Genomic DNA, 25,096 nt, shown 5'->3' with positions numbered 1-25,096 from the left:
TGTGATTAGTCGCTCAGTTGTGTCCGACTCTGCGACCCCATGGATTGCAGTCATGGACTGCAGCCCGTCAGGCTCCACTGTTCATGGGGATTCTCCAGACAAGAATACTGGAATGGGTTGCCATGCCCTCCTCCAGGGGATCTTCCCAACCCCGGGACTGAACCCAGGTCTCCCACATTTGCCAACTCCAGCCTTACGTAACCATTAATCTGCTTTCTGTCACTATGGATTTGCCTATTCTGGACATTTCATATGAATGGGATCATACAATACGTGGTCTTTTGTGACTGGCTTTTTTCACTTAGCATGTTTTCAAGGCTCACCTATGTTGTAGCATGCATTAGTACATTTCTTTTTATGGCTAGGTAATGTCCCATTATTACTATTACTATTATATACCACTTTTTTCAACAACTGGTTTTATCATGAAAATAACAAAATCTTACTGTAGAAAAATGATAAATACAGATATAAAGAGAATAAAAATCACTCATAATCCTACCACTGAGAGACAGCTACCATTGTATATCTTTTGTTTCAGATTTTAGTCTCTGCATGTGTATTTATAAATAAGATCACATTGTGTATACTATTTGTACAATGTGTATTTTAATAGTGGTAAAATATACATAATATAAAACTTACCATATTAACTATTTTTAGGTGTACAGTTCAGTAGCATTAAGTATATTCATACACTACACAAACATTACCACCATCCATCTCAGAACTTTATCTTTCCAAATTGAAGCTCCATAACCATTAAACAGTAACTCCCCATTTCCGCCTCTCCCAGTCCCTGGCAACCACCATTCTGCCTTCTGTTTCTATGAATGTGAGTGAGTGAGTGAGTGAGTGAGTGAAGTCACTCAGTCATGTCTGACTCTTTGCAATCCCATGGACTGTAGCATATCAGGCTCCTCTGTCCATGGGATTTTCCAGGCAGGGGTACTGGAGTGGGTTGCCATTTCCTTCTCTAGAGGATCTTCCCGACCCTGGGATCGAACCCGGGTCTCCCACATTGCAGGCAGACGCTTTAGTGTCTGAGCCACCAGGGAAGCCTTTTGAATCTGATTAGCTCATGTAAAAGGAATCATACAATACTTTTGTGTGTGCGTGTGACTGGCTTATTTTACTTAGCATGATGTCTTCAAAGTTCATCCATATTGTGCATATGTTAGAATTTCCTTCCTTTTTGAGGCTGAGGAATAATATAATATCCCATTGTATGCATTTACCATATTTTTTTTATCCATTCAATATTGATGGACACCTTGGTTACTTCCACCTCTTTATTATTGTGACTAATGGTTGTATGAACATAAGTCTACAAATATTTCAAGACCTGGCTTTCAACACTCAGAAGAAGTAGAATTACTAGAGCATATGATTTTGCTCTTCAATTTTTTTGAGGAACCACTATACTATTTTCCATACTGGCTATACCAGTTTACATTCCCAGCATCTGTACACAAAGATTTCAATTCTTCCATGACTTTGTCAACACTAGCTATTATCTGTCTTGTTGAGCATAGCTACCCCAGTGAGTGTGAAGTGGTATCTCATTGTGGGTTTTTTTTTTTTTAATATTTGTTATTTATTTATTTGGCGGCACCAGGGTCTTAGCTATGGCATGTGGGATATAGTTCCCTGACCAGGGATTGAACCTGGGCTCCCTGCATTGGGAGCCTAGAGTCTTAGCCACTGGACCAACAGGGAAGTCTCTCATTGTAGTTTTGATTTAAATTTCCCTGACTAATGATATTGAGCATCTTTTCATGTGCTTATTGCCTTATATCTTCTTTGGATCCTTTGCCCATCTTTGAGTTGGGTTATCTTTTTATTATCAAGTTGTAAGATTTCTTTATATATTTTGAACACAAGTTCCTTATGAAGCATGTGATTTACAAATATTTCTCCCATTCTGAGGGCTGGTGTTTTTTTTTTTTTTTTGCTTTCTTGATAGTGTCCTTCGAAGTACCTGTGCATTAGTGCTAAGTCACTTCAGTCGTGTCTTACTCTTTGCTACCCTATGGACTGTTGCCCACCAGGCTCCTCTGTCCAGGGATTGTCCAGGCAAAAATACTAAAGTGGGTTGCCATGCCCTCTCCCAGGGGATCTTCCCAACCCAGGGATCAAACCCATGTCTCCTGAATTGGCAGTTGGGTTCTTTACCACTAGCCCCATCTGGGAAGCCCTTGAAGTACACAAGTTAATACAAAAATAACTCAATATTTGAGTTTCCAGCCATGGGACTGGAAATGATCAAACAATATCCCTAAAATGTGGCTATGTTTATTTTCCTTATGACTTATTTTCATGACTATTGTCCTTGTGAAATTTTAGGGTTTTTTTTCTTCAACCAAACAATGACTCCCAGCTGAATATTGCTCAGCCATTAAAAAAAAAAAAAAAAAGGATTTGAGTCAGTTCTAGTGTGGTAGATGAATCTAGAGACAGAATGAAGTAAGTCAGAAAGAGAAAAACAAATATTATATTAACACATATATATGTAATCTAGAAAAATGGTGCTGATAAACCTATTTGCAAGGGAGGAATAGAGACACAGACACAAAGAACAGACTTGTGGACACGGTGGGGGGAGATTACGTGCTATGCTAAGTCACTTCAGTCATGTCCGACTCTTTGTGACACTATGGATTATAACCCGCCAGGCTCCTCTCTCCATGGGATCTCCAGGTAAGAATAGTGGAGTGGGTTGCTACGTCCTCCTCCAGGGGATCTTCCCAACTCAGGGATCGAACTCACATCTCTTACGTCTCTTGTGTTGGCAGATTGGTTCTTTACCACAGTGAGGGAAGGAAAGTGTGGGATGAATTCAGCAAATAGCTTTGAAACATATACATTACCATGTTGCAAAACAGATAGCTAGTGGGAAGTTGCTGTGTAACACAAGCAGCTCAACCCAGTGTTCTGTGACAACCTGGAGGGGCGGGAGTGAAAGGGAGGTTCAAGAGGGAGGGGACATATGTATACTTATAGCTGATTCATATTGTTGTATGGCAAAAACAAACATAACATCATAAAGCAATTATCCTCCAATTAAAAATAAATTTTTAAATGTTTTAAATAAACAAGAAACAAACAATGACATATAATCATGTCATTTTAAATTGGAATACACAATTGGAGGAAATTTAACAACATCATGATGGATGTATTATCCTCACATCATAAAGGGAGAAACTGAGGCTCTGAGAGTGGGCTAGATTCCTAATTCTATCACCCAGTCAATGTTGTCCTTGAACAAGTCGCCAGATTGTTGGAAGGATCAAGTAAGCAATGATTATAAACATCCTCATAAATATCCAGTAAAGAATCTCATTGAAAATAATAAATAGTTCAATTCCTTGTGTGTAGTCACAAAGCTAGTAAGTGGTAGATCTAAGGCTGAGATACAGCTTCAGACTTAGGAGTGTGAGAAGACTCATTTAGGGTTCTTGTATAAAATGCAGATTACTAGTGGAAAAAGAGTACATCAAGGTGTATATTGTCACCCTGCTTATTTAACTTATATGCAGAGTACATCATGAGAAACGCTGGGCTGGATGAAGCACAAGCTGGAATCAAGATTGCCAGGAGAAATATCAATAACCTCAGATATGCAGATGATACCACCCTTATGGCAGAAAGAAGAACTAAAGAGCCTCTTGTGAAAGTGAAAGAAGAGAGTGAAAAAGTTGGCTTAAAGCTCAACATTCAGAAAACTTAAGATTATGGCATCCAATCCCATCACTTCATGGCAAATAGATGGGGAAACAGGGGAAACAGTGGCTGACTTTATTTTTCTGGGCTCCAAAATCACTGCAGATGGTGACTGCAGCCATGAAATTAAAAGACGCTTGCTCCTTGGAAGAAAAGTGAAGACCAACCTAGATAGCATATTAAAAAGCGGAGACATTACTTTACCAACAAAGGTCCGTCTAGTCAAGGCTATGGTTTTTCTGGTAGTCATGTATGGATGTGAGAGTTATAAAGAAAGCTGAGCGCTGAAGAATTGATGCTTTTGAACTGTGGTGTTGGAGAAGACTCTTGAGAGTCCCTTGGACTGCAAGAACATCCAACCAATCCATCCTAAAGGAGATCAGTCCTGGGTGTTCATTGGAAGGACTGATGTTGAAGCTGAAACTTCCAGTACTTTGGCCACCTGATGCGAATAGCTGATTCATTTGAAAAGACCCTGATGCTGGGAAAGAGTGAAGGCAGTAGGAAAAGGGGACAACAGAGGGTGAGATGGTTGCATGGCATCACTGACTCAATGGACATGAGTTTGGGTAAACTCTGGGAGTTGGTGATGGACAGGGAGGCCTGGCGTGCTGCGGTTCACAGGGTTGCAAAGAGTTGGACACGACTGAGCAACTTAACTGAACTGTTATGTATATGTGTATGTGTGAAAACTGCCTTAAAACCTCGTTTGCCTGCCATAAGTTTTTTTTTTCTTTGTAAGAAGGTAGATCAGAATGTGATTAAATGGCGCAGAAGGGGTTAAGTTACCAATGAAAGGATTACTTGTAAAATTTAGTCACCCCCTTTCCTTTTACACCCTGATTCACCTCCTCCTGCCTCAACAAGCGGCAGCACCCAGTTACCCAAGGCACAAAATTGGCATCCAGTGATACTCTCTAAAGTAAAGTGGTAGTGGCAATAGCTAACATTTGAGCCAAAACGTGTTCCAGGAAGTATTATGAGGTCTTTAGGTTCATCAAGTCATTTATCCTCAAAACAACCCTGTTATTATGAGAAACTGAGGCACAGAGAATTAAGTTAAGAAACAAATTTGCCTGAGATTATACAACTAGCAGCCAGAATCCCAGGCCTTGGGGCTCCCAAGTCCACCGTCTGAAGCTCTAGGGTGGTTGGTACTGATCATCTGTTCTCCTTTGCCTGCCTGCCCCAGCAGGCTTTCCCCTGACTGGTTTCCAGAACTCTCAAGTTGTCACACTCAGTTTTCCACATTTTTATTCTACAACACAAATGGAAACATGCCAGCCCTACCCTTTAAAACTCCACCTATCCATTGCTCCCGTGCTCTTAGCAAGTTCAGCTCCTTAGCCCAGGCTGGCCTGTGTTCTGCCGTCTTCATCTCTACCACCTACCTCCGTCTACTACCTTTTAACTTTTTAGTTCCTGGAATTCACCTATGTTGTATTCTCATTGCTTAACTATCTCCCTCACCCCAGCCCCTCCCCCACATATCCCTGGAAAGAAAGGACTGGCGCTCAATAACATTGTTAGATGAATTGTTGAAAAGCAAGAGTGGTTTATTATTGCACAATTAAAGTCTGAAATGGTGAAATCTTTCCCTGGGCTTCTTTCAAAACTGGATGACTTCTCATTCTGTGTTCTCATAACATTTCCATCAGGATACTTCATCTTGAAGTGTTACTGTCGGGTTTTGTCTGTATCCTCTCCAAGCCTCCACTTCCTGGTTCTGGAATTCTCTCCCAGCTCACTACATGGTCTACTGTGAATGGATCAAAGGGCTGAGCAAAACAGTTCTTCGGCTGCCGACCCAAGTGACTAACTTCATGACCTCTCAAGGTCTCACCTCCAAGCTCCACGCAATTGGAAGGAGTGGCCCCAGTCAGAGAGGGGCTCGGGGAACCGCGAGTCCGGGGCAGACAAGCTGTGGGGCTGAGGCGGTCCGAGCCCTCCTTCCCGGCCCTCCCTCCAGCTCTCCGGAGAAAGGAAGGAATGGAAACGTGGGAGAAACGTGGGCTTGGGGAGCCGTGAAAATTTTACGAGTAAAACCCCCTAGGGGAAGACGGCCAAGAACCTGGGGCCTCTCCCCGCGCCAGGCCCACAGGTGATGCCTGCTATCCCCGCTCCTTAACCGGCCCGGGCCTCCTCCCCACCTTCCCTCCTTTTCCCCACTCGGAATAAACAGCCTGCAGTTCCCGCAGCTGCAGCGAGAGACGCGAAACGCGCGCCGGGAGCGAGCCCCCGAGGAGGAGGGCCGCGCGGGCCGGGAGAGGGCCCGGGCGGGACACACTAGCTCGCGCCGCGCCCCCCCGCGCTCCGGCGCCGGGCCCGGGCAGGGGCGGCGCGAGATGGGCCTGTCCGCGCGGCCTCCCTCCCCCTCCCTCCGGCCCGGCCGGGGGCGGGGGTGGAGGGGCGAGACGCGGCCCCACTAGGCTGTATACCCTCCCCAGGCAGGAGCGGGCGGAGCCGGGCCCGCCTCAGCCGGCCGCGGCGGGAGCAACGCCGCGCTGCGCCGCGGGCAGCGAGCTCCGCATTCGAACCTCCCTCGCAAAGACAGTCTCCGCCCCACAATGCACCGCGGCGGGCAGCCTTTGAAAAAGCGGCGCGGCTCGTTCAAGATGGCGGAGCTCGACCAGTTGCCTGATGAGAGTGAGTAGCACCTCAAAGCACCCCCACTCTTCCCGCCTGCCGCTTGCCCCCGGGTTGCATCGGCCGGGACGGGCGGCCGTGCCCTCTGCCGAGCAAGTGAGCTGACTGCCAGCCCCGCCGCGGTCCCCTAGTCCTTCCACCTCGGTGTTGCCGCCGCGTCGCCGCCTTTGTTATGGTGTCTGTGTGTTGGTTTCTGGGGTGTGTGAGCGCCAGGGCCGGAAACCGAAAGCCCAGGGGTCCAGCCCGTGCGAGGCAGAGGCAGTGGCAGCTCCCCTGGCCCTGCTTGGGCCCCGGGCCGCGGTGGGGGAAGAGCGGCCCCCGGCCGCGGGGGCTGTCCTCGCCGCCTGCACCATTCGCCTGGCGCGGAGAGACGCCTGACGGGGTTATGTAACTCGTTGTCCGGGGGCCGAGAAGGTCTCGGGCTGGGGAGAGGGTGGTCGCAGCCCTTCTTCTTGCCTGGGTCTCTGATCCTGTCCTGTCACAGTTTCTGCCGCTGCGGGCACTTCTGATCATCACTGCCCTTCCTATCTTCCTCCGGTGTGTCCACCCCGAGAAGCGTTTCCGTGTCAAAGGGCTGGCCCCTTCCCCTGGGACCACAGGTGGCTGTGGAGCTTTCCAGAGGTAATACAGACAGGGTCCACAAGGTTGAGGGAGCCCCCATCCGACTGACTTTCTTCTGTGCGTGTGTGTCTTAGGAATCCTGGGGGTACCTTTATGCAGGGATGTGACCATCACACCAGGCACATGCAGTACTCTTCCCTGACTCCCACCCTGTGCATTGCCTCCCTTAACCGTGTTTACTCATCTGGTATTCACTTGTGTTTAGTAAGTAAAAGCACTAATTCGTAGTTTAAGCACAATAGAACTTAATTTTGTAGTTTACAATGTTGTATAAAGTATACAGGATAAAGGCAGATATTTTAGTTAATCACAGAAGAGACCTGATTCACACTCACTATCCAGTTTATGTATCCGTGTTATTTATGAGAGTTTTAGTATAAAGAAAACAAAAGTGATTTAACAATCACTGTTAAATCTGTCTGTGCAAGACCCTTAAATTGAGGGCTGAAAACAGCCAATTCTGTTTTCCTTGTGTGGTCATATCATCTTAATGTGTTATAAAGTTGAAAGTTCAAGTTGCCAAACTGGTAAAAAGTTGTATTAAGAGAGTTTGTGTTTCAGATTTGCTCTAGACCAGTGCTGAATTCCAATGGAACTTTCTCAGCGATGGAGATTGTTCTGTTTTGCAACGTCCAGTAGGGTAGCCACTAGCCGTATTGGCTCTTGGAACTCTTCAGAAATGGCTACAGTGACTTTTAAATTTCATTTGATTTTTGTTAATTTAAGCCTAAATAATTACATATGGCTATTGACCACTGTATTGGACAAGGCACAACCATAGACCACCAACGAATATTATTATTTCTTGTATGGAGAATGCTTTTGTGATTTAGGATGCTCCTAAATAAAGGTAGGCCTACACAGTGCACTCATCATCTGGAAATCTTTGCTCTCTTTGTCATAATCTTTTATCACCTCTTAGAAGTCCCAGCCACTTGATAACTTTCATTTAGAATGACACACTAGGGTTCAAATTCCAGCTACACTGTATACTGTAGTCATTTATATTACTTTGTAACATCTCTGGTACACTAGGGTGTGTGTGGCGTGCACCTTAGCTTGTCCAGTATATGTCTTGTTTAGCTTGACCAGAGCTTGTTGAAAGCAGGGATTGATTTACCTGGTTTGTCACACAGTGCCACAAGTCAGGTGTGTGTGTGTGTGTGTGTGTATATATATATATATATATATGCTTAATTTAAATGGAATTGAATGTAGGGTAAGAGGCATGGTTAATGACTGGAGCAGAAGTTATTTCAGTTTGATACTAGAAGTAGCAATATGTTTCTTTGCCAGATTTGGTCAAGGGAGCTAGTTATAAGTTATCCAATAGTCTGTATAACATTATCAATGAAAAAGCTACCGTTTATTTAGTCCTAATTATGCATCAGGTGCTGTGCAAAGCATATTGGATACATTTGCTCATTTAATCCTCATTCCAGTTCAGGTAAGTACTCTTAATGAGGTAGTTGAGGCTGTCTTCAGCCCAGAACTTTCCAGTGAGCCTCTGTGCTAAACAGCTCCTGCTCATTTCACACATCGTCTTAGAGGCCCCTCAGGCTTTATGGGTTCAAGATCTACCTCATCATCCTACCCCAGTACAGAGAGACTTTCCCTGGTTCTGGTTGAATGAATGGCTCCACTGCCATCAGCCAAAACCTAGACTGAAGGTACCTTGCTCACTCCCCATATTTAAGCTTTTACTAAATACTGTAACTTTTACCTTTTAAATATCTCTCAGTTTTCCCTACTTTTTTTACCTTCATCCTCATCCAAGTTGTCACCATCTCTTCTGCATGATTCACTTCAGCCTCCCATTAATCCACCACCTTAACCCTCGCCTTCAGCCTACACACAGCCAGAGATCCTTTCGAAATATACGTATGTCATCCTATTGCTGAAAACTCGACTGACTACAAGACCCTTTGTGGTCTGGCCATTCCCCATCTCTCCAGCACTATTTTGAACTACTGTCCCTCTCATTCTGTCCCTTTGAGCTAAACTGGACCTTTTTCAATCCATATAATCACTTGGCTTTCTTTTTTGTAGGGTCTTTGCGCATGCTATTCTGTCTACATGGAACACTCTTCCTTCCCCTCACTTCCAGTTAACTTCTACTTTATCCGTTAGATCCCATTTTAGGCTTCTGTCCTCCCTGACAAATAATGCATCTTCTTATTAAATGTTTTCATACCACTGTGTAATTTCTTAGTGGCAGCTGTCACAATTGCAGCTTTGCGTTTGCTACCTTTGGTTAGAAGCCCTACCAGAGAAGGTGCCATTTCTGTTTTTCTTCATGCTTGCAGTTTCATGCTTGACAGCTGGTTTCTTTCTCCGCTCTTTTTTCATACCACCCTTCTCCTGCCAATGAGTCCCCAAGCATAATATTGCCCCTTACCCTTCCTTCGTATTCTAAGTGATCTACCTCAGGGCTTTTTTACTTGCTGTTTCTACCACCCTGACTTGTTGCTTTGACCTCCTGTTCTCTCATCACTAGTCTTTTTCATGAGTTACCTTCTCAGAGAAGCCTTCCGTAACTACCATATGTAAAGTTAGTTACTCTCCACACTGCGATCCCCTACTTATTTCCTTTACAGCGGCTACCACCATTGTCATTGTCATTTTATGTTCTTGTTTAAGGTATGCCTCCTTCTGCTACACTATAAGCTTCCTGAGAACAGAGGCTAGTGCTATACTATCTCTCAAGAAAGGAAGAAGCTTAAAGGTAGTAGGTCAGAATCTGCAAGATGCACTCCCTGCTTTTATGGAGCAGAAACGATATCCTTACAGCTCATATCTCTTCCTTTAGATCTCTGCTCAAATATTACCTTTCAGAGAAGCTAATCATGAGCACCTTTTATAGAAACAGTCTTCCCTCCACCAGCTCCCACCCATCTTTATTTTTTTTTTCCAGTGGTGCTTATCTTCCCTTGATATGTGTGTACGTGTTTATTTCCCCTCAGTAGGATGTAAATTCCCAGGGGAGCATCAGGAGCATGGACTTTGTCTGTTTTGCATGCTGTCCATGTCCCCAGTGCCTACAGCAGGGGCCAGGATGCAGTCATACTCTCTGAATGAGTGAATGGTTACTGCTTTTTCTCAGATGAACCCTGTTTTTCTTGGTAGCTACGTGGATATGTGTTGCTTCCCAGTTGTGTTGTATTGTTTGATCCTTCTTAGCAAGACCTTATGGCCCCTCTCCTCCACCTTTCCCTTTACAGCTTTACTGCCTTTGGTGGTTAAATTTCAGTTTGCCACGCAGAAGCTGTTAAGGTGCCCTTTTAGCCATTCTCCACATCTAGGCAAGGGAATAGGTGGAAAGCAAGAGTGGCTTTGATATTGGTGGGTTGTCTGTTCTATAAGCCTCTCGAGTACTGCCTCGAAGAGAAGTGAGTTGAAGTTTGGAGACCTGAGATGCATAAAAATGTTTCATAGGCAGAACCATGATACTTTATCTGTTACTTCGCATTTAAAGTCTGTTGTCCATTTGTATGAGTTATAAATAAATCATTGCTCCTTCTGTCTGATTTTTGTACTTAGTTCATGTTTTTCTATCTTCTACTTTATCCCCTGAGATCATTATTTATTTATTTATTTTTGTGTTTTGTGTAATATCATAATGGACTGGCTCTTTTTAGATGTTCAGTTCAGTTCAGTCTCTCAGTTGTGTCCGACTCTTTGCGACCCCATGAACCCAGTACACCAGGCCTCCCTGTCCATCACCAACTCCCAGAGCTTACCCAAACTCATGTCCATTGAGTTGGTGATGCCATCCAGCCATCGCAGTCGTCCCCTTCTCCTCCTGCCCCCAACCCCTCCCAGCATCAGGGTCTTTTCCAATGAGTCAGCTCTTCGCATGAGGTGGCCAAAGTATTGGAGTTTCAGCTTCAGCTTCAGTCCTTCCAGTGAACACCTGGACTGATCTCCTTTAGGATGGACTGGTTGGATCTCCTTGCAGTCCAAGGGACTCTCAAGAGTCTTCTCCAACACCACAGTTCAAAAGCATCAATTCTTCAGCACTCAGCTTTCTTCACAGTCCAACTCTCACATCCATACGTGACCACCGGAAAAACCATAGCCTTGACTAGACGGACCTTTGTTAGCAGAGTAATGTCTCTGCTTTTGAATATGCTATCTAGGTTGGTCATAACTTTCCTTAAAAGGAGCAAGCGTCTTTTAATTTCATGGCTGCAATCACCAACAGACATTTATAACAAACCACTTAGAAACCTACCTTTTCACAATATAAGTAAATGGCTAACCTTTCAAATAACATCACTACTGCCTGGTCTTACATTATATATTTTTTAAGCATAAATGGATGTCACAGTAACAGATGAAAAATAGTTGGTTCTAAAATAAAATAAATTTTAAAATGAGGAATGACTATAGTAAAAGAAAAGGTGTTCTAAACACTTTTTTAAATTTAAAAAGGGAGATTTTGCTCACTAATAATTCTATGAATAATTTCTATTTTGGACCACAGAAAGGTTTTTTCCTCCCTGTTACTTTCTTTTATTGTGATATAATTAACGTATAACATTGTATTAGTTTTAAGTATGAGTATGATGATTTGATATTTGTATATATTGCAAAACAGTTGCCACAGTAAGTTTAGTTAACACCCATCACCACACAGATACAATTTTTTTCTTGTGATGAAGACTTTTAAGATCTACTCTTTTAGCAGTTTTCAGAAATATAATACAGTATTGTTAACTTTAGTTACCATGCTGTATATTACATCCCCAGGACTTGTTTATCTTATAACTGGAAGTGTGTACCTTTTGACCCCCTTCACCTATTTTGCCTATCCTCCACCCCTGCCTCTGACAACCACCAATTTGTTCTCTGTATCTGTCAGTTTGGTAGGGTTTTTTTTTTTTTTTTTTTAATTAAAAAATTTTTATTACTCATTTTGGCCATGCAGGGTGGATTGCGGGATCTTAGTTCCCTGACCAGGGATTGAACCCCGGCCCTCAACAGTCAAAGTGCAGAGTTCTAACCACTGGTCCGCCAGAGAAGTCCCTTTTTTATTTTTCCTAGATGTCCCATATAAGTGAGAGAGATCATACTTTATTAATTTTCAAATGACTTGATCTTCTTTGCAGTATACATATCCAACTCTGAGATTTTCAGTTTAGTGCTCTCCCTCTCCCATAAAAGCTTCTTTGTCTATCAGTTTTCCTATAGCTCCTCACCCAAATATCCTGTATCCTTTATTTACACCAGAATCTTTAGTCCAGTGTTTCTCGTTATGGGCTTGAGAGTTACCTACAACAGAATCCCCTGAAGGCCTTTATTAATCCTTCAGTTTCCACGTGCAGGAGGAGCTTCCGGGTTATTCTGCTATACACTGTTTTAGTTAGTGAATCCCTCCAGCTTCACGCTAGTCCTTGGCTTCTCTGAATGCTCTAGTCAGACCTGTGTCTTTCAAGCGTACGTGCTCGCATTCATAGACTTCCATTCTAGGCTGTTAGGACAGTCCCTGGACCATTTCCATTTTCTCTTTTCTAAACCTCTATTACCACTTTTGATCTTTGCCTCAATAAATGTCGGTTCCTTTTTTCTTTTCCTTCTCCAGAACCAGCACACTTTTGGTTGAGGATCAAAAATTGCTTCTGTCCTTACTCCTCCTCTTTCCTCTCTTTCTGTGTTTTTCTATCTTACAAAGTTCACCAGTTCTCATAGTTTCAAACAAAACTCCCAGATGTCTCCAGTTCTTCCATATGTTGTCTGAGTTCTGGTTAATAGCTTGAACTGTTTATTAGTTATTTCTAATTGCATGTTCAACTGTGACTTCAACATTGCTAAAACTAAGTGGATCACCAAGTTCTTTTTCTCTCACTCTGATTATGAAGTAATACTGATTTGTTTTCATTGCAGGCTCTTCAGCAAAAGCACTTGTCAGTTTAAAAGGTAAGAATCAGAGCTTGATTCTTTAGATATGGCATAAACTAAGAATATAATTCATTAAATTAATTTGGTTATAGTATTGTCTTTTCTTTCTAGGTTATGATTCACTATAGCTTTTAAATACTGGTTTTCACTGATGATAACTTTAAATTCATATGGGAATTTGGCCCTTGGTTTTCTCCCTCTAGAATTATTGATTAAAGTACTTTGTAACTAAACATTCTGAACAGTTCTTACTGGATTTAAATAATGTATTAACAACTGGGCTAAGCTGTATTTTGAGGGCTTCCCAGTGGTTATTTTTAAAGAACTTTGTGAGCTAAGTAATAATGCAACTCTTGAAATAAAACAGTGATAGTGTTATTTTGAGAAAAAGTTAGACTTGTTCCTTGGTCTTGCTGTTTCTTTGTATGAGTAGATGAGACCAGTCCTTTTAATATAATTTTGAAATTTTATCTCTTGAGCAAAGATTCTACTGGGTAAGTACATTTGGAACCAATCTAAATCTTCTCATAGGCTCATTAGTACTTTTAGTTTTTAAAGCTACCATGTTGTACCTTGGATGGGTGATATTACCAGATCAAGTCCTTCTGGCTTGAGAACACGTTATCTTCCAGGATTACCTTCATTTATTTGCCTAGAAGGATCAACCCCATCTGATCTCTTTTGTGCTTATTAAAATATATGTCAGAAAAACGACTCCACTATTTTTTTCTCGAAATATTAAAGCCACGTCTCTTTTTAAATATATACAAGGAGCATAAAATTTTTATAGGAAAATTAGAAAATGCTATCAGGTAATTAAAAAGAAATAGAAATAACTATCCTGTGTATACTCATCTCAATTTTCTCTGTCTCTCTCTAAATAAACATATTTTTATAAAAATTAAACTCACCTTCTTTAATTTCACAGTTTTCATGTTTAATATATTTAATCAGTTGATCAGATTTTTTTCTGGTTGAATACAACTCTGAAGACGTTTCACAGAATTAAGGAAAAAAAATACCACATATGTCATTTTTAGATATCAAGGGTTTTACACGTTGAAGCAGAAAATGTTTAGAAATATGCTCTAAGTTCAAAGTTAAAACTTTTCTCATTTTTCCTTGCCTGCTTTCAGTCAGACTGTACTGAGACAGTTCTTGGCAAATTAGAATAGAGGAATTATTGAAAACCAAAATGAAATAACCCACACGTTTTAATATGAAAATGTAATAGTTTCAAGTAGAATCGGCTTGTCAAATTATTTAGAAAGTTTGATGAGAAAATACAGAAGAGATTTTTTTCATTTGTAATCAACTAAAATTATTATGGGCAGTATATTTTTTCCATATTGGTAAATATTTCAGATATATTGCTGTTATTAAAAGGCCATATTTATAGTATAAGTCCTTTGAATTGTTAAATATCATAAATAATAATTATTTATTACAGAGGGAAGCTTATCTAACACATGGAATGAAAAGTACAGTTCTTTACAAAAAACACCTGTTTGGAAAGGCAGAAATACAGGCTCTGCTGTGGAAATGGTAAGGAATTAGTTTTTTTTACTCTTTAGAATATGATAGCTAAATTGTCTGTATTATTGTCCTGTACACATTCTTATAGCACTATAAAACTTTTTCTAAGGTTTTTTCCCAGTTCCAACCATTTGTTTCTTTAAATGTCATTGAATAGTATTTGGTCATATCTAGATAAATAATCTGTGATATCTGCTCATCATTAAGCATTTGTAAGTAATTCTTGCTTTAAATAGGTAAACCAAAAAAACTCAACAACCCCAAATCTTACTTTTAATAGATTTTTAATGATTTAGTAGATTTTTTTTAAATTAAAAAAATGTGTGTGACTCCGGACCCTACAAAAAGATTTCTAGGTAAGTGGTAAGATATTTGAAATCTTGCGGAGGTCAAGGGTAAATGCATTTAAGTTGGGAAGTAGAGATGAGCACTAATTGGCATAACTAACAATTTTGGGGGCCTTTCTTCTCCTAGCCCCAGGAAATTTTAGGGGTCAATCATGAAACACAGAGCTGGGTTAGACAGTAGCTGTCTCAGTAGCCTGGACAGTTGGCCATACTCTTATCAATCCTGTTATCATCATTTTCTTCTTCCTCCCTACCCACGGTCAGGGGAGGGAAGCAGGGTAGAGGGGACTTCCTGTTAGGGCTATGCGTTGTTAAGGCTCTCAGTGGGTTTAATTTCAAGGGTCCATACCTCTAGTGTCATTTCAGCTGGTTGCTTCCCATATGTTGCTATCCCACTGCCCCTGCTTCAGTTCAAAATAGGCAAGGAACTGTCTTGAATGATGAAAGAAGGATTTGAAAAGGATGTGGGTGTTACTGGGATATTATTTCTGGTGTTCTTCTCTATTAATAAAGGCTCTGAACCTAGGATGGACTGTAAGTTTTTTCATATTACAGATCCTTAAGTTTGTAATATATTTTGGATACTTGAAAGTTTTTAGTTCATGTGCACTTACCAAGCATCTGTTATTATCTCTTCTTTTTATTAAATGGAAATTTGTCAACAATTTTTCATAGCAGATTTAGTATAATATTATATACCTTTTAGATTTACTCTCTAAAGTGAGTAAATGTACTCTCAAAGTCTAGTAAATTTGTCCCAACCCAGTCCTACACGGGAGACACATCATGTGAAACACCCAATTGGTTGGTATTAATCCAAGCACCAACATAATGAGAAGTGGAATTTCCAGAACTTAATTTTCAAGACTACCAGCATACTACATGAAGGCTTGGGTTCTAGTTTTAATTATCAGCTGGGTTTTTCATTTTTAAACAAGTTGTATAAATATGTATATTTCTACTTTATAAAATCTAAGATTATTTGTATGCTTTGTATTTTCCATTCTTCCTTCTTCAGTACTGATGATAATTCAGTTAGCTGTATTTTCCAAGTGTAGAATTGTGCTTTGGAACAAAAATGAGATATGTTTGGCCATTTCATTAAATAAAAAATTTGTATCGTAGCCTTTCAGAAACTCAAAACGAAGTCGGCTCTTTTCTGATGAAGATGACAGACAAATAAATACAAGGTCACCTAAAAGAAACCAGAGGGTAGCAATGGTTCCACAGGTATGTGTGTGCTAAAATTTTGTTTCATTGAAAGGAAATGAGCAATCACTCAGCATGATAAAGTTTATATTTTTCATTCTATCACATTTTGAGTGACAAATTCTTTTCTTTAAATCATTACTTTGGCTCAGCTCTGTTTTAGTTACCTGAAAAGGGGCATTATTTTATTGATGAACTTTAAACCAGAGTAGAAAGCCAATCCTCAGTCTTACAAATGCACACTCTTCTGTTTTGGGGGGGCAGGGGGCTCTGCCCCACAACATGCAGGATCTTAGTTCCCTGACCAAGGATCTAGCCTGTGCCTCCTGCAGTGGAAGTGCAGAATCCTAACCACTGGACCACCAGGGAAGTCCCATGTACACTCCTTTTAAGCATGGAGAGAGTAGACATTAAACAAATGAATTTGGCAAATTGGGATCAGCTTGGCATTTTGCATGGTATTCAGAGAGGAAAAATCATTTTACTTTTTCACTAAGGGAAGTATGTTGAAAACTTTCTTTGTCCAGAAGAGGAAAATGTATAGTGAAAAATCGTATTTCCTTTTTCATTTTTGACATCTTTTTTTTTTAAAAAGTGATAGTAGACATATAAGAATCAAAGGAATGAATGAAAATTAGAAAAGGAAATATTAACTTAAAAATAAAGTAATTTTCTTCTATGAAACTTAAAATTTTTGATAAAGTTATTCCCTACCTTCATTTTTTTTCAAAAGCATTCTAAGATTTTCTAGTAGGATATATTATAGTAGAGGTAATTTTCTTAACCAAAGATTTGGCATCAAATAAATTAGAAGTTTTACCAGCAGTACGCCGTACCAAAAAAATCCAAAGAGCTTTTACATACCTTTATGGTCATTTCAAATATTAAAATATATCGTTATCTATAAAATGAACAAAAATTATGATTTTTTTTAACATCAAGGACAAGTGTGTATAAGCATCTAAATTTCAACTTAAAAATTTGAACCAATTTAAACTAATACACAACATGCATAGCTTGGCTCAGTAGATGTTGGTACAGGTTCAGTGAATGTAAGAATAGTCAACAACTTGTCAGGAACTATTATTTTGGGGAAGAAATATAATGTTTCTTTATCACGTAGAGAATTCCATATAAACAGCAGGGGCAATAATCAGTGGCCTTGGGAATAAAATAATGTGGTATAACTTCTTTTCCACCCTGCCATCTAGTTCTTATTAGTATTATTATGGACATTGCTGTGGTTTTTAACCTTTGTAATACATCAGAATTCCTCCTGCTTTTTACCTTGTTAAGAGTTTACTGCTGCTGCTAAGTCACTTCAGCCGTGTCCGACTCTGTGTGACCCCATAGACAGCAGCCTATCAGGCTCCCCTGTCCCTGGGATTCTCCAGGCAAGAAGAGTTTATTTTTTATCAAAACTATGCACTATGTATAGTTTTGAAATAAAATGCTTATAACAACAACAACAAAAAGAATAGTCAACAACTATTTTTGTATTGACTTTGTTTTTTATTTATTTAAAAAAATTTTTGGCCACACCATGTGGCATGTGGGATCTTAGTTCTCCGGCCAGGGATTAAATCCACACCCCTGCGTTGGAAGTTCAGTCTTAACCAGTGTAATCTTGGGTGGCCTGAGCCTGCAGCATCTTGAAGTGAGGCTTTGGTTTCCCAGCCAGAGATTGAGGCTGGGTAGCACTGGTGAGAGCACTGAATGCCGACCACTAGACCAGTGGTCAGTGACAAGGGCCCTGGCCATTCAGCTTCGCAGAAAAAGGATTCCAACAAAGACGGGAAATAGTGAAACGAGTATTTATTAGGAGGATAAAAAAGAACAGTGGACAGACACATGGCCAGACTCAGAGAGAGAGTCATCCCCTCACAGCAGTTTGAATCACTTATCGGCTTTTCTTCCTTTGTCTTCCTTTGGCCAATCACTTTGATTTGCCTGGTTCAGAGTCCATATTTGGCATATTTCAGGATTCGCCCGAGTGTGTGCACTTATCTCTTAACCAAGATGGATTCTACCAAAGACACATTTGGGTAGAGTATCAGTTAGCACCACTCTGCTTTGACCTCCAAGGAGCCTTTCTGCACATACGTGGTCAGGAAGATCTCCTGACTTCAAGAATGAGAAATATGTGGTCTGGGCAGGGTCCATTTCTCCTCTCTTAATTGTTCTGCTGTTCTTATCTTGGAGTTTCAGTCCACAGGGAATGAATCTCCTATCGCTTTACCCTGGGCGGAAGTCCCATCTACCTCCTGCCTCAACTGGACTGCCAGGGAAGTCCCCTGTGTTGACCTTGGAAGAGCTGTATTATTACGATAATTTGGATGCCTTAATTCTATTTAGATTTTTAAAAAATTTCCAAACATAGGGAGTTAAATTTTGGTGGTGCAGAGGTTAAAGCGTCTGCCTGCAATATGAGAGAACTGGGTTCGATCCCTGGGTCAGGAAGATCCCCTGGAGAAGGAAATGGCAACCCACTCCAGTATTCTTGCCTGGAGAAGCCCATGGACGGAGGAGCTTGGTGGCCTACAGTCCATGGGTTGCAAAGAGTCGGACACGACTGAGTGACTTCACTTCACTTCAATCTCTCTTCAGCTATTTATTAGGAAAAATTTCAAACAGAGAGAGAACTCTGATCTTTGTGACTTGTGAAACCATCCTCCCCCAAGTCTATTCAAAGCCCTCCTCCCCAGGCACATTTCATTCCTTCTGGGACTGTTTACAAAGACCTTTCAACTTCTGAGCAATACAGAACAAATATAACATAGGACAGATATGATATGAGACTTATTCAAATATGTGAAAAAATTTTATATCCTCTGAGCTTTCTCTTCTTTAGTCTTACATGCCTAGTTCATTCAGTCTTCATTTATATGATATGTCTTATTTTCTTACCCTCCTAGTCACAGCCTCTAATCTGTTGTGTTCTTTTTGTTTAAAGAGTACCCCTCAGAGCTGAAAAATTACTAAAATCCAAATTTACTGAGTCCTTAGTATGTTCCAGATCCTGTTCTAAGCACTTCGTATGTAATACTTTGATTTAATCTTCAAATTCCTCATGAGTTAGGTTACTTATTTCACATTTTTCAGATGAGAAAGCAGACACAGAGAAGTTATCTTGTTTAAGATCATAAAGCTGGGAAGTGAAAGCTGATACTGAGTGGCAGACAGCCTGTCTTCAGAGCCTTTCTTTTTTTTGTTGTATCTTTATTGAGATGTAATTAAGAAAGCAGACAATTCAGTATGCTTTAAATATATGCATAGACGTGTGCAACAGTTACCACAGCCAATTTTAAGACATTTTCATCATCTCAAAAAAAGAAAAAGCAGTAGTAGTCACTCTCCATTTTCCGTTTATTGAATAAACCCTTAGAAGTGTAATTGCTGCAAGGGTATTTACACTTAAACTTTGGAAGATACTACTGAATAATCTATTTATAACAGTTGTAATAACTTATATTTCCACTAACAAATTGACTGTATTTCTTCATACTCAACAGAGGAATCTTCAATACAGCTTTATGTCCAATGAGCCACCAATAACTCAATAGAAATAAGAATAGCACTCTTTCTGATAGTAATATTTTATTATAATTTGGTTATTATTTATGCTAAATGATAATTTTTTTTTACATTAAAAAGTCAACTTTCTAAGTACCATGTGGTATCCTGAATTGGATTCTGGGCCAGAAAAAGGACGTTAATGGAAAAACTGAAAAAATCCAAATAAAGTCTGTGGTTTAATCGTATTATACCAGTGTTAATTTCTTAGTTTTGACAAACCATGTTTGTATAAGATGTTAACACTAGGGAAAGCTGGATGAAGGGCATATGGGAACTCTGTACTGTCTTTGCAACTTTTCTATAAATCTAGTCTTTCCAAAGTAAAGTTTTATGTTTAAAAATAAAAAGTTAATTTTAACCTTCATCTACCCTTCAGATCTGCTTCCCTCTTCCATTTGTAACCAACCAATTTTAGACCTCTTTAATACTTCTAAACCTTTCTATATGTATTCATAGAAAATATATAGTATTTTTTTGTGTATATAGTTTAAAAATTACATTTATAGTAGTATTTTCATATTGTATCAGTCATCATTCTGTAATTTACCTTTTCACTCAAAAGTCCGTTTTTTTTTTTTTTTTTTTTTCATTTTGTCTTGTGGCTTGTAGAGATCTTAGTTCCCTGACCAGGGATTGAAGCTAGGCCCCCTGCAGTGGAATCAAAAGTTTGTTTTTGAGATCTGGCCATGCTGACTGATTTAGACAGGCTTCAGTGTTTCATTTCTTTTTGCTATTTTGTAGTATTCAACCTGATACCATAATTTATTTATAAGTTCTCTATTTATGGGCATTCAAGTGGTTTCTGAATTTTCACTGTTGCACACAATGCTGTGGTGAACATCCCAAGCATGTTTTTATAAATTTGCAAGTGTTTTCTAGGACAGATGCCTAAAATGTGGATTTACTGGATCACAGGATATGCACATTTAAAGTTTTTAAAGTAGTGCCAGATTATTCTCCTAAGAAATTGTACTGGCTTATACTTTCAGCCAATAATATATCACAGTACCTATTTTATCTAATGCTTGTCAACCCAGTATATAACCAAACAGCTAGATTTTTGCTATTCTCCTAACAGCATCTCTTTTGTTTTAGTTGGTATGTCATCTATGAGTGATGGTGAGATACTTTTCATATACATTTATAAACTTTCTTTCCTTTGTTCTAAACTTTCTCCTGTTTTTTTTATTAAAATTTATTTATTTCTTTACTTTTTTTTGTCTGTGTTGGGTCTTTGTTGCTGCACACTGGCTTTCTCTAGTTGCAGCAAGCAAGGCCTACTCTTTGTTGTAGTGTGCGGGCTTCTCATTGCAGTGGCTTCTGCTGTTGCAGAACTCAGGCTCTAGAGTGTGGACTCAGTAGCTGTAGCTCATGGGCTTAGTTGCTCCACAACATTTGGAATCTTCCTGGACCAGGGATCAAATCTGTGTCCCCTGCATTGGCAGGTGGATTCTTATCCACTGTAACAGCAGGGAAGTCCTTCTCCCATTTTTAAAAATTAAATTGTTGGTCGTTTCTGATTAATTTGTAAGAACTTTGTATATATTAAGAATATTAGTCCTTTGGTTATTTATATTATAATTTTTTTCAGAGTTTGTATAATAGTTTGTCTTTTGCTTTGTTTCTATATTTTTTACCAACGAGGACTGAAAAAAATCCTATAGGTCAAATATACCTGTTTCCTTTTAATGAGTTTTTGATTATATGATCAGAAAAACCTTCCCTAGTCTAAAATTTATAGTTTTAGAATTCCCTATTTCTTATTTCATTTAAAAAAAAAAAGTTTAAATTTTCAACTGTCAAATTTATTTTGGAGTAAGGGATGAGGTAAGACTGCAACCAGATTTTTTTTCCAGAAGACTGTTTAGTTGTCCTGGTAACATTTACTGAATAATACATCTTTTTTACATTGGTTTATAATGCTACTGCATGACAAGCTAAATTCTGTATATATTTGGGTTTATTTCTAGACTACCTATCTCTTTACATCTAGTATATCTCTCTATGTGCTGGTATCAGATTATTTTAATGTGACTTTATATTGTGTTATAGCCTCTGATATAACATTACTTATTTTATTTTAAGATTTTCCTGAGTATTCTTTCACATTTATTTTTCCTTATGAACTTTAGAATCAACTTGACTAGGAAAAAGAGTCTGTTGGGATTTTCATTGATATTGCAATAACATTATAAATTAATTTGGGGAATATGACATGTAACATTGGGACTACCCATCCAAGAACTGGTTGTAGTTCCACTTATTCAAGCTTTTTTTGCCCCTTTTTTGTTGTTGTTTAGTTGCTAGGTCATGTTCAACTCCATGTACCGCAGCATATGGCTTCCTTGTCCTTCACTATCTCCGAGTTTGCTCAAACTCATGTCCATTGAATCAGTGATGCCATCCAACCATCTCATCCTCTGTCGCCCCTTTTACCTCTTCCTGCCTTCAGTCTCTCCCAGCATCAGGGTATTTTCCAAGGAATCAGTTTTTCACATCAGGTGGCCAAAGTATTGGAGTTTCAGCTTTAGCATCAGTCCTTTCAATGAATATTCAGTACTGATTTACTTTCAGATTGACTGGTTTGATCTCCTTGCAGTCCAAGGGATTTTCAAGAGTCTCCTCCAACATCACAGTTCAAAAGCATCAATTTTTCAGCGCTCAGCTCTTTATAGTCCAACTCTTACATCCATACATGACTACTGGAAAAACCATAGTTTTGCCTAGACAGACCTTTGTTGGCAAAGTAACATCTCTGCTTTTTAATACACTGTTTAGGTTGGTCATAGCTTTTCTTCCAAGGAGCAAGCGTCTTTTAACTTCATGGCTGCAGTCACCATCCACAGTGATTTTGGAGCTTTAGAAAATAAAATCTGCCAATGTTTCCATTTTTTCCCTATCTGTTTGCCATGAAATGATGGAACTGGATGCCATGATCTTAGTTTTTTGAATATTTGGTTTTTAAACCAACTTTTTCCACTCTCCTCTTTCATCTTCATCAAGAGGCTCTTTAGTTCCTCTTCGCCTTCTGCCATTAGGTTGGTGTCATCTGCCAATAGGTTGTTGATATTTCTCCTGGCAATCTTGATTCCAGACTTTAAATTTCTTTTCCATGTCAATCTTGCACATTTCTTAAGTGTATTCCTAGGTGTTTAATACTTTGTTCTCACCATTTTTGCTGTAATAAACAATATATTTCTTGTTTTATTGTCTAATCTGTTTTCATTTATATATAGAGAAGATAATATCTTTTAAAAATAGAGAATTTTGGATAACAGCTTTGTTATCTCCTGCTTTATTAAATTCTTATAGTTGATTTTTTTGAGTTTTCTGGGGAGGTCATGTCACCTGCAAATTTACAGTTTTATTCCTTTTCTTCAATTGGCTAATTCCACCATCAAATCAATGTCAAAAGTAGTATAATCAGCATCTTTATCATATTCCTTCCTTTAATGAGAAATGTTCACAATTTTAATGTTGAATATGATCCTGACTTTTGGATTTGTTTGGGGAGAAATGTGTTATTTATTTTTGGCTGTGCTAGATCTTCCTTGATGCATGGGCTTTTCTTCAGTTGTGGAGAGCAGAGGCTACTCTCTAGTTGCTGGGCACAAGCTTCTCATTGCGGTACCTTTTGTTATGGAGCATGGGCTCTAGGGTGCATGAACATCAGTAATTGTGGCATGTGAGCTCAGTAGTTGCGATTCCTGGGCTCTGAAGCACAGGCTCAATAGTTGTGGCACGTGGGTTTATTTGCTCTGTGGCATGTGGGATCTTCCCAGATCAGGAATCGAACTCATGTATCCTGAATTGGAAGGTGGATTCTTTACCACTGAGCCACTAGGGAAGCCTGAGAAATATGTTTTGAAGGTTAAGGAAGTTTCATCTATTTTTATTTTCTTGGTCAATATAACTAAAGGCTTATTAATTTTTGTTAATTTTTTTCTTCAAACAATTTTTGATTGTATTGAATTTTCTTCTATTGGTTTTGTTTTTTATTTCTATTATTTTTGCTCTGATATTTATTATTTTCTTCCTCTACCTGCTTTGAGTTTTCTTTGTTCTTTTTTTTTTCTAATTTCTTAAGGTGGAAGGATAAGTCATATTTGAAATTTTTCTTTTATTCTAGTACAAGCATTTACCCAACGAATTAAATTTTTCTTTCAGGTACTGCTTTAGCTGTATCACTTAACTTTTGGCATATTGTGTTTTTTTCAGTCATTTTGTCTATTTTTATTCCATTAAGATTTTTTTTAGTAGATACTGGATTTTATCAAGTGTTTTAGCATCAGTGGAAGTGATCATATGATTTTCATTATTTCACTTATTAATAATGGCATATTACACTAATAGTTTTCTAATACTGGCCCTTATATTCTTGACATGAATTTCACTTGGTTGTGTTGTTTTTTTTTGATATTCTGATGATGTTTTTTAAGCTTTTTTAAAAGTGAAATATAATTGATATATTACCTTTAGGTATACAATATGATAATTTCACTGTTTGTGTATATTGTGACTAGTCTAGTTAATATCCATCCCATAGTTACAATTTTTTTTCTTATGATGAGAACTTTAAAAATTTATTCTTTTAGCAACTTTCAGATATATGGTATGATATAGTCACCATGTTGTACATTATATACCCATAATGTACTTATTTTATTACTGGAAGTTTGTATCCTTTGACCATTTTTTATCCATTTCATCTGTCCCCCTACCCTCTCTGGCAACCACTAGTCTGTTCTCTGTTGAGTTGGGTTTTTTGAGGGGAGAGGAGTGATTTTTTTTTTAAGTTACACATATAAGTAAAAGTATATGGTGTTTATCTTTCTCTGACTTATTTCACTTAGCATGATGTCCTCAAGGCCTATCCACATTGTCACAAATGGCAAAATTTCCTTCTTTTTAATGACTGACTAATATTCCATCTGCATATATACCACATTTTCTTTATTTGTTCATTTGTCAGTGTGTGCAGCAGTTGTTTCCATGCCTTGGCTATTGTAAATAATTCTCCAGTGAACTTGGGGGTGCATGTATCTTTTGGAGATAGTGAGTTCATTTCCTTTGGATAAACACCCAGAATTAAAATTGCTGGATTATGTGGTACATCTATTTTTAATTTTCTGAGCAACCTCCATACTGTTTTGCCTTCTGGCCACACCAATTTACATTTCCACCAGCTGTTTACCCAGGGTTCTCTTTTTTCACATGCTCTCCAACACTTGTTATTTCTTGCGTTTTTGATAATAGTGATTCTTACAGATGTGAGGTAATATTCTTCCTGTGGCGTTTCCTTGATAGTGATGTTGGGCACCTTTTCATGTACCTTTTTGCCATTTGTGTTTCGTCTTTGGAAAAATGTCTATTCAACTCCTCTGCCCATTGTTAAATCAGATTGTCTTTTTGTCGTGGAGTTGTACGAGTTGCTTATATATTTTGGGTATTAACCTCTTGTCAGATATGATTTGGAAATATTTTCTCCCATTCTGTAGCCTGCCTTTTCATCTTGTTTATTGTTTCTTTTGTGG

General features: G+C 39.1%; 1 protein-coding gene across 2 annotated transcripts in view; it reads left to right on the top strand.

The window, feature by feature from the left end:
- Nucleotides 6,279–25,096, top strand: part of LIN9 (lin-9 DREAM MuvB core complex component) — an 88,909-nt gene continuing 70,091 nt past the window's right edge. For both annotated transcript variants that reach the window (XM_005690531.2, XM_018060226.1), the window contains exons 1-4: nt 6,279–6,372; nt 12,880–12,912; nt 14,345–14,439; nt 15,903–16,007. In XM_005690531.2, coding sequence (XP_005690588.1) covers nt 6,294–6,372; nt 12,880–12,912; nt 14,345–14,439; nt 15,903–16,007 — 312 coding nt within the window. In that variant the 5' untranslated portion in view covers nt 6,279–6,293. The remainder of the gene's footprint in view (nt 6,373–12,879; nt 12,913–14,344; nt 14,440–15,902; nt 16,008–25,096) is intronic.

The sequence above is a fragment of the Capra hircus genome, chromosome 16 (genome assembly GCF_001704415.2).
Source record: "Capra hircus breed San Clemente chromosome 16, ASM170441v1, whole genome shotgun sequence".
NCBI classification, from domain to species: Eukaryota; Metazoa; Chordata; class Mammalia; order Artiodactyla; family Bovidae; genus Capra; species Capra hircus.
This window is presented reverse-complemented; position numbering and strand designations above follow the sequence as displayed.